The sequence below is a fragment of the Oryzias melastigma genome, linkage group LG16 (assembly GCF_002922805.2).
Source record: "Oryzias melastigma strain HK-1 linkage group LG16, ASM292280v2, whole genome shotgun sequence".
NCBI classification, from domain to species: Eukaryota; Metazoa; Chordata; class Actinopteri; order Beloniformes; family Adrianichthyidae; genus Oryzias; species Oryzias melastigma.
The window spans coordinates 22,649,472-22,659,978 of record NC_050527.1 but is presented as its reverse complement, the minus strand read 5'-3'; the positions used below and the strand labels follow the sequence as shown (position 1 = coordinate 22,659,978).

Below are 10,507 nucleotides of genomic sequence, written 5' to 3'. Positions count from 1 at the left end.
TTAATTAAATTTCAATTGAAACTGAAAATTTCAGTTTCAAATTTTTGGCCTTGTTGTGTGGTGTTGAGGCGGGGCTAGCACGAAGGACCAATCAAAATCGATGAGGGTGATAACTTCAGTCCTGGTGCGTTCACTGAATCTGAGAACTGGGATAATTACAGTCAGAAAATGTCCATTTAGTCTGTACTATCATAGTCTGAAGTTGTCCTACGACGGATGTAAAAAGCAGTTTGATTGCGTCCAAAACGCTGTTCTAACCCGTTCAAAGCGCTATCTTATTCTGTTAAATACAGGCATACCAGCGGTTATCTGGCTGCAGCCTCCCAGACTTCAGTGGAGCTTGTTCAATACGCCCGGAGAGACCCGAGCGGGGGCAGCCTGCTCGGGTCTTCTGAACTGTGATCATTTTCTTATTTTCAAAAAAAGAAAACCTCCCACACCTTCGTCATTATTTAAATCATATTTATTCAATCACAATATTCACATATAGACCTCTGTGGAACAGCAAATACACAGAACGGACACTCAAACAAGATCTTCTGCTTCACGACACAGGCGGCGGTCTCTGGCGCCCTCAGAAACCTGTTCTCCAAGCACCATGATCACATCATGTCAACGGCAACACAAATAAAGCTATCAACACACACGCAGAATGACAGCAAATGTACATCTCCGTATTATGATTCTTCAATTTCATTTCACATCAAAAGAGCTAAGACTGTAAACAAAAACATTGAAGGTCGTAAAAGTGGTAGAAGCTTGATGAGGAGCCTTTCACCACGAGGAATGAACATGCAGCGGGTGGAGGGAGGAAAGTGCTGATGGACGCCACAGAAGCAGGAGGGGAGGAGGGAGAAACGCCACGAGTTTACAGTTTGAAATCCAGCAGGTTGCAGTCGATCTTGTAGTAGACGTATGGATAATACTCCTGCTGGCTCAGGTTCAGGCCGGGGATGTCCATCGCAGTCTGAGGAGCACAAGAGTTTTCACTCAGTCTGGGAGAATGATCTGGTAACGTCAGCTACATGAACATTACATGTTTTAATCAATCCTGTGTTAAAAAAGACTGCTTAGAACAACATGCAGAACAAATCAAAATCACTACCAATGATCTTTGTAATTCTAAAGCTATTTCTCTATTCTTTATCAAAGATGAAACAGATTGAGAAGTCAAACTGTATGTTTTGTTTATTCAGCAGAATCACATGTGTTGGATTCAAGTCAGACTTTTAAATCCATAAAACATCTCACTCAGCGTTAAAGTCAGGACAAAACACTACATGGGCCCTAACATGAAAGTCTTAAAACGGTCCACAAAAATGACTCATATTTCATAAATTATTTGTTTTTTAGTGTTCCGAAGGTAATATATGATCATATAAATGGACATAGTTTACTCTGAAAGGCTGAAGAAAGTCAGATCACCATAAAACACAAAGTTCTCTGGTTCTTCTGATTCAAGCTTGAAGCTTCTCAGTCTGAGATGTTTTGTTTAGGATTTACATGAAGTGAGGAGTCTCTGGTCAAACGCAAGATGGCGCCAGAAACAAGAAATAGCTGAAGGGGGAAAATCCCTATACTTTAGGAAACCCTTTTAGAAATGATATTTTGAAAACTTTTCAGAACAGCTTTCGAATGTGAATAAACTGTAACAGTTTAGTGTGTAAGATGAGCTTCATATGAACAGAGAGCGCTCATTGTTTTATTTCTTTCAAGTCAACATTAACAAGTGTTCAAATTTGTAGAGTACACCCGTTTACCCCCGGAGGGAAAAAAAAGGCAAATGTATTTTTTTTCTCTGCAAATCAGTTACGGTATATCAAAGGGAAAAAAAGTCAAAGGCTTAAAATGGGGGTTCCGGTCCAGGACTTCCGGCCAAAATTGTTTTGGTTTCTTTTTTTTCAGCCAGCTCCAGCAGGCGGAGGGACTTCCAACAATTAATATTTAAACGCCATATTTTTTCTCTGTGGCCAGATTCCTTTGGTTTAGGTTTCCTCTCAGCCTACAGTGGCCCTCAAGCGTATGAAATCTAATGGTGCTTTTTTATTATTCGTTTTGCTTTTTTAATTGGGATCCTAAACATGTTTTTGGTTTGAGTGACTTGCTGGTGTCATTTGGATTTCAGGGTCACCATAACAACCTTATATACAGACAGAGCAGTTCAGAAGCTTTAAAAATATGGATTTTAATGGGCTGAATCTGCACATCTCCTGCTGTTTGATTTGGAGTGTTGACTTTCCCTCATTTTATAAAATGTCATTGAGACATTCTGCTGTGTTTTAATAACTACAGTTGTCGGATTAGAAGCCCTCTCCTGTGTTGTCTGGGCTTTGCTCGTGCAGGTAAAGCACTCACGTCCATGATGGCTGCTGCGCTGCTGTCCAGGTGCTTGTACAGATCATTCAGAACCTCCCTCAGCTTCTTCATGGTCTTCTTGTTCGGCTGCAGGAGCATCGCCTGGAAGTTCACCGGCAGTCCATATCTGGAGGAGCCGAACACATGGCAGAATGCTTCAGTGTTATCGTTCTTACAGGTTGAAGGTTTAACACCAGCATCGTTCTCTGGGAAAAACACGGATGTTCTGGTAAAACTTCAGGGTATCCCTGCAGATATGTATGGACAGCTCCACCTTTTAGCCACAGAGTGATGTTGGTGTTGACATCAAGAGGACTTTGAACAAGCTCACTCAAGATCAGTGACAGCAGCTCACCTGAAGGTGCTTTCACACTGAACGTGATTCACACTACAAATTTGTGTGCCCCGCCGCTCTTTCGTCATCGCCTGTCAAATAATGTTTTTGAGCTTGACGCAGTGGCCGCATGTGGGAGGAGCTACCAGCTAATGCATTAAGGAGATCGCTACAAGGACAGGTGTCTGTGGATATCTCAATTAGAATATAGGAGATGATGTTGAGAAATGATTATTACTGAAAGATTTTCCCGCTACAGGGGGCTGTGTTTGTATGACAGCCACCTCCATTGTGTTTCTGTGTCTCTGTGGCTGAGCTTGAAGGATCTCTGTCTCTTATTAACCTGAGGGGGAACAAATAAAATGAGACCTCTCTCCTTTTTCTTTAAAGTCTCAATGAGCCTCTGTACTCTGTAGCAGCTCTCTGTCTGCCAGCATATGGAGCGAGTGAGCTCCACAGCGGGAGCAAAAGCTGGCGATCTGTCCAGAGTGTATCCCCCAAAGTAGCCGGATGAGCTCTGCAACCCTGGGGCTCCAGCGGGTTAATGGAAAAGATTAAAGTTCAGAACAAAAAACACTTGCTTTGGATTAATCACTGAAAACATCACCTGCCCAAAGTTCCTGATTGGCAGATCCGACGCAGCGACCTGTCAAACTTCAGATATTTACATTTTGGCTGCGCCGCCCAATTTGTGCCTCATCGCTCAAATCGAGCTGACAGACCCTCACGCCGCGGACGTCGCTCAAATCGGGTTTGACTTCAGATCGCCTCATGTCACGTCTGTTCCATTGACGAAAATTGCTGCCTCCTCTGCGTGAATCGCGTTTGGTGTGAATGCACCTTAAAAACGTGACTCCGACCAATTCAGACCAATCACTGTCGACGGGTTTCAAAATGGCGGCAGATGATCAGGAAGCCACAGTGACGCCTGGATTCATGAGGGCCGGAGGTTTTTGGGTGACGTCAACACCTTGTTTAGTCCAGTGAACTAATATACGTCAATAGGCTGAAGTGGGTGGAGAATTTTTTTCTAGTTCCCCTTAACTTTTGAGGGTAAAGTATTTCCATCATCTTCTGTAAAATATCTACAGCTGCTTGAAACTTTATTTGTTCACATTTTGTGCAGGAACTATTAAAATGTGATGTAAATTTCCCATTAACTCATATCCGTCAGTGAAGATAAAAAAAACACCAAATTCAGTCTCATCTGACTCTAAAGTTGTGACCATTGACAGTCTATAAGAACTGGATATACTATACCGTCCCCCCTGGGGTTCCAAACAGGAAGTACCTGCTGTCCCAGAAAGCCAAAATCCTATAGACTTCTATAGAAAATAAACAGCTGTTATTCAGTCATTTTACTTGTCAAAATCAAGATTATTAATCTGACACATTTCTTTTTTTTTAAAGCATCTCCTTCCTAATCATTTCTTATGATCAAGTTATAAACTGACCAATCGTTGGCCTCAGTAAAAGCACGTGGTGTCCGCTGGCCCCCACCTCCAGGTGTTTGATTGACAGATTCTCCCTGGCCTGTTTCCAGTGAAAGGGGTGTGGCTTTCCAACAAGCTCATCCCTGATTAGCTAGAGTGGTTGCCATAGAAACAATGCCTCAAACTGAGTCGGAATAATTACTGCTTACTAACGTCGTCTGACTGCAACATGGCGACGTTTTTATCACGGAAAAATGGCGACTGAATTGACTTCATTTTGTTGGTAAGGCGTTTTCATCAAAGGTCCTTTGTCCGGTTGTTGAATATCATTATTATTATGGTCTGTGAAAACAACTGTCACAATAAATTGCTATTTGGATTTGGAGTAAAGACTTCTGGTTTTTGCAGCTTTTTTTCAAAGGTTCTTCCTCAGTTTCTTCTCTGGATCTTCTCTGCAAAAATAAAAAACATTTCCATATACTTTTATTGTTTTTGCTAACTGCTAGTTTGGGTGTTCCAGTGTAGCGGTCAGAGCAGCCTCTTTAAGAAAGTAGCAGCGGATTTTCAACACATAACCAAGCAACTTAACATGCATCAAGAGTGAGTCGGATCTGGTGGAAAGAATCCAGTCGTTTTTCAAAATAAAACTTCCTTGAGAATCGGATTATAAACAAAATGTAAAGACTGTAAGTAGTGCTATTTTCTCTATGGCCTGGTACTTTCCCACAGATTTAAAAATAACAAATCCAAACCAGAAAATGTGACTCTGGAAGATTGACCATATAATGACCAAAAAAATAAAAAAAGGAACAAGTCTTCCTGGCGTACCGCTGTGCAGGTGGACGCATAAATACCTCAGAACAGATTCCACAAACACCCGCAATGCTTTAATGTGAATCCACGCGATGAAGGCTTCACTGAAGTTCACTTTGAGCCACCGAACGAGAGGACCCTGCAGAGAGAGGAGCAGAAACCTCATGACGTTAACCCAGTTGCTTCTCTTTCTGTTACTCTACGTTTTAAGGAGAAAAACATTTATCTCAGAGAAAAGACTGATGGGTCTGTTTCACACCCAAACTGCTTCAAACAAACATTTTAGATTTTTTTTTACAAGCAGGATAAAACCGTCCTCCATTCTATGGAAAGGATCAGTTCCTTTGTGTTCTAATACGTCTACTATTATTCCACCAAAGATACATTATAAAGATGCATGAACTTATGACTACACAGCTTTAAGCATGAAGGGAGTTTCAAAACTTCCCCTTTGTTCAGTCCACTTACAAACTGTTTCTTCTTGTCAGTGGAGAGCCGCGTCATTTCCTCCTTGTCTGCCTTCATCTCCTCCTCGTTGTACTGAAAGTCTCTGACTGTGAACCTGTGAGGGAACAGAACTCCTCCATTACGCCACAAACAGTCTTCATGCAGAAACCTCACACTCTGCTTTCTTCTACAGCAGGAGTGTCAAACTCAAACGCACAGCTACTTTGTTTCTTCAACTCTTACTTGTTCTCCCTGGCTTTGTGTTTGAAGTCATCGATGGCTTTCCTGAAGAGAGTGACACCGAAGAGCCCGCTGTCATTGTCTTCAAACAGCAAACTGGAAACACAAATAATATTTTAAACTCTGCAAAGAAACTAGTGAGGAAAGGTTTCAAAACTACTGCAAGCTTAAACAAGAAATTATGATTTCTGGGTCAGAGTGTGAATGATAACACAAAATAACTCCTTCAGAATCTACTGGAATTACCATGTTAACAATTACAAATATTACTAACAATCACAGAACATAAACACTGGAGCTCCAGTGTTTAGGGTTAACCCATTGACTGTTAAGCAACAGTGTTAACACTTTTTGAATCAAACAGAAACTTCCCAAATTACACAATCAAAAGTGTACATCCCCCAGTCCTTAATACCTCCTATTTCCTCCTTTTTGCATCAATAACAACATAAAATCTCTTGTGGTCATTGTGCATGAGGCTCTTTATTTTCTCTGATAGTAAAGCAGTCCATTCTTCTTGGCAGAAAACCTCAAGTTCCTTTAAATTCTTGGGCTATCAGCTTGAACTGCCTGTTAGAGATCTCCTCAGAATGAGACGGTCACTCCAGAACCTTACTCTGTTAGAACCAATGACAGCTGGAATTGTGTTTTTGATCATTGTCATCTTGAAATGTCCAAGTGCCTGAAGACTGCAGTACTTTCTGATAATGGGCTGCGTTCACCTTACCGTCAATTTATTACTAGGGCTGCCACAATTTGTCAATAAGCAGTGACCATGTCATGATTCTCGATTAGCTATGACCATGCCACAATTAGTGGATTAGCCACGACCGTAATTGTCTTTGATACACTAATGAACAATAAACTATCGTCCTAATTGTCTTTATTTTTAGTTAGCATATAGATTTAAAATGCTGTATACTTGTATAGCTCTTTCTACCCTCCTTCGAGGGCCTAAAGCGCTTCACAGTCCCATTCGGGGTTCAATGTCTTGCACAAGGACACTTCCACACATGGGTGGGCAAGGCGGGAGTCGAACCCGATCACTTCTGATCAGGAGTCGACCGCCCTACCACTGCACCACGGCTGCCCCACCAAGTTCAAATTTAAAGCTAATCCCTAAAAAGATGTATGTTTTACATTCAGTTTATGTGTGATCCAATAAGTCGACTATTTTGAAAAATAGTCAGTGATTCATGGACTTTTAAAATAATTGTTTGTGGCAGCACTAAACTTGACCAGGTTTCCTGAGTCTTTGAAGCTCACATGTACACAGACCATCAGCGATCCACATCCATGTTTCGCAGCAGGACTATTGTTATTTTCATCATAGACCTCGTTGACTCATCTCCAAACGCAGCGTTTGTTTGTGCCCAAAAAGTTCTATCTTGGTCCCATCACCCCAAAAGAATTTGGTCTAGAAGTTTCAGCCTTGTCTCTGTGCTGTTAACATACTGTTAATGAACTATTTTGTGACATTTGCACAAAAAAAGTCTTTCTTCTGGTGACTGGTGCCCATTTTGCTTCAGGTGCCTCCTCATTGTTCGTCTTGAAACATCCACAGCAGAGTTTTTCAGAGAGTCCTGGATCACAACTGTAGCTATTTGTGAAATTTTCACTGAATCTCTAACGATTTTTCTGGCAGCTGTGACAGAAATTTTTGTGACAGTAGTGTGGTTTCCAATTTATGATCAAAGTTTGATCACCGCTGACTGGCATTCTCCGTTCCTCGGATGTCTTCTTATATCCCTTATAGCCCAGAACCTCCAAGAGCTTTAAAACACACAGTGATTACAGGCAACCGAGTCTCAGGTGAGGACTGTTACCTTCAGGTGCCACTCAAACCATTTTGGATCAGCTTGTGTGCATGTTTTCAGAACAAAGTCATCAGGGGATGTAAACTTTTGATTGAAACAAATAATTTTAACAATTTAAAAAGAGTAAACAAAATTTTGTGTCAATAAATGGCTTCACCAAACCACTAACTATGAGTAGAAAAAACTATTCTATGAAAAATAACCACAAAATCTTACTTTTTTTTAAGGGTACATAAACTTATGAGCACGACTGTAATTTGTTAGAAGAAACGGAGCACTGGTGAGAGTAAAATCAGTGTCGTGGTAGAAAAGTTGCTCAGTTTACTCACTTTGAGGATCGAGGCACCACCATCTCCGCGAGAGTTTCATATGTTTTCTGCCAGTCCGGGTATGATGTCCTTCAAGACATGAATCATAATGTAACTCACAGACTTACAGCAGCTTTGTGTAGCTGCCTCAAACTAAATCAGGTTCTGATTCTGTGTGCTTACTTTGGCACCACCACCAGCAGAGTGATCAGGTACTCTGAGTCCAGAACAAAGTTCTCCTTCCTGACGATGTCAGCCAGGCTCCTGGTCAGCAGGCTCCCCCTGGTGGCACATCAGTGTTAGAACAACACAAATCTGCAAACCCATCTGGTCCGAATGCAACACCTACGCGTTCTTCCGCTCTAGGTTCTGCAGGTTTCCTTTCAGGTTGTTATAGGCTGAAGCTCTGGCCTTCAGGTCATTGTCAATCTGGGTGACTTGCTATGAAAAAAAAAACATTAGTTAAATGATAAATTAGAAAAGATCAGTAAAACTGAAATAAAGCTAAATCTAAGTTTCAGCAAAGAAAAAAATCTACGACTAACCTTCGAGATGATTTCAGAGATGTTTTTGAGGGACTGTTTGATTGGATATTTTGCCATGTCCCACTGAAATCTTGTGATGTAGGTAATAAGATCAACTGCATGCAGAAAACATCAAGAGTGAAGTTAAAAGCTAAGGCATTGATCAGGTATGTTAACTTTTAGTTATGCTCACACAGAGATCCTAAATATTAAGAATATTTTAGACTCAATCTTTGTGGCTTTGGTACACAGCTCTAATATTATTCAAAACTGAAGACAATTTATTACCAAAAATATACAACAGTAATTCATTAAAAGAGAGGAAAAATGTTATTTCTGGGGAAAAAAATTTAGTATGTTAAACAAAATACAACTTAGTGTGTCCATGTGTGGAGAAGGCAGTGGAACAGAACCAGTTTACACTTAAAACAATGTCCAAACATCAAGGAGTTTAAAACCAAATATAGAAATATGCTAATTATGTACATATACAAACATAAATAAACTGTGATATATTAGTAATTATTTATGAATATAAATTTGAGGTATGTGAGAATTAGCAATATAGTGATTAAATGATGAATAACCATGTAGTAATTAAATCTAGTCTAGGCTAGACTAGTCAAGACTTTTTTCATGTTGCCTGTTTCCAAAATCTCCTCTGAGGGGGCGGGGCTTTTGCAGATGAGCAGCCCCGCCCCCCCAAATCATTCTTGGAGCTGCTTCAGATGAATTTTAGAGCTTAAAGTCACAGAGAATGCAGAGATGCTTGTACTTTCTAGAAGGCAAATAAAAGTTCCAGAGGTCATTTTCACGTATGCAGTAGGATCGGCGCTCTGGAGAGGCTCCATGTGAGAACATTAGTGTTAGAGCGACTGGCTCTGGAGTCCATTGAGGTTTTTCAAACGTCTCTGAAGTGAGGCGGGAAAATCAACTCATTACATAACACCTTCCTGCAGCCGCTAAAGTCTCAGAGAAGACAAAGGTTGAACTTACTACTACTTTGGATATTTTTGGAAACATTTTTAACTGAAATGTAAATCAAATGAAAGCGTTCGAATCCAACAATAGACAGATTTCCATCGTTTTTCAAAAAGTGTTTGGTATGAAAAAAAAAAGTTGAATCTGTGTGTGTGGTTGATGAAATCCCGGGTCTACCTTTTTACTAAGTAAATCTATTACTTCCATTTACTTAAACTGCATTGAGTCACAAAGCATCACACTGACCTCCGTTGGCCAGCAGGTTCTCCTGTACTTTGTCTCGGCTGTCCTCCAGCACGTCAGCCATGTACTGAGCCACCTTCTTCACCACACTGTCAACAGTCAAGAGACAGCAAATCATGTCACGGCACAGTTTGTGGTTTAACTAACAAAAAATATTCCTTTTTTATAGAGTTGAGAGTTTGACACATATTTTTAGAACATTTTGATCAACTTTTTGTCCTCTGAGAAACTTCTAATAAAACCAGATGGAAGTCAGAATCCAGACACACAAACGTGTTCAAGTTGGTCTAACAGTGGTGGGAATGTCCACAGAGGAAGAGCAGCAGAGCTCAGCCTGTAGTATCTGTGTGTCAGTATTTCCTTTCTCCTACAATCTAAGTCATGCTGCACAAATATGACTAAAGGAAGAGCCGCCAACGTGTCACCCAGCTGGAAGTGGACGGGTTCAGAAAGCGGGGCCCAGCACACTCGGCCCTGTGAAATTCCTTATTACCGCACAGTCAGGAAGGATTAGAGCATGTCAAAGTCAAGGCCCGGGGGCCGGATCCGGCCCTCCGGGTAATTCTATCCGGCCCTCCAGATCATTTTATATTATTGTTATTAATGGCCTGATGTTATCTTGTGCTTATTTCTAACTTGGATCATTTTTATAGAGAGTAAATATTGAACGTTATTCAAGGTTTAAGTTGATTTATTCTGGAATAATATTCCTGTATTTCTATTATTCATAACTATGTTAATAAGTTACGGTTTTAAAGCTTTAAAAATTAGCATTCTGTTAGCTTTTTGGACTCTCTCTGCATTTACAAAGATTTTTTTAAGCTATTTTGGAGTTTAGCCAATATTTCAGCTACATGCTAGCTGTTTTGGCTAATCTAAAAGAAGTTGTATTCGTTTTTAGGCTAATTTAGCATTTTGCTTTTTATTTTAGCTGGCTATCAGCTTCAGCGTTTTTAGCTATCAGCTTCAGTGTTTTCAGCTATCAGCTTCAGCATCTTCAGCTATCAGCACT

General features: G+C 40.6%; 1 protein-coding gene across 1 annotated transcript in view; it reads right to left on the bottom strand.

Annotated features, from left to right (window-relative positions):
- Positions 1–445: 445 nt before the first annotated feature.
- The window catches only part of atp6v1c1a (ATPase H+ transporting V1 subunit C1a), an 11,695-nt gene continuing 1,633 nt past the window's right edge, over positions 446–10,507 (bottom strand). Inside the window, exons 4-13 of the mRNA XM_024288914.2 lie at positions 9,499–9,584; positions 8,293–8,387; positions 8,097–8,188; positions 7,931–8,029; positions 7,769–7,837; positions 5,626–5,718; positions 5,404–5,497; positions 4,977–5,074; positions 2,356–2,482; positions 446–967 (exon numbers count right to left, since the gene is read on the bottom strand). Of these exons, the coding sequence (XP_024144682.1) occupies positions 869–967; positions 2,356–2,482; positions 4,977–5,074; positions 5,404–5,497; positions 5,626–5,718; positions 7,769–7,837; positions 7,931–8,029; positions 8,097–8,188; positions 8,293–8,387; positions 9,499–9,584 (952 nt within the window). The 3' untranslated portion in view covers positions 446–868. The remainder of the gene's footprint in view (positions 968–2,355; positions 2,483–4,976; positions 5,075–5,403; positions 5,498–5,625; positions 5,719–7,768; positions 7,838–7,930; positions 8,030–8,096; positions 8,189–8,292; positions 8,388–9,498; positions 9,585–10,507) is intronic.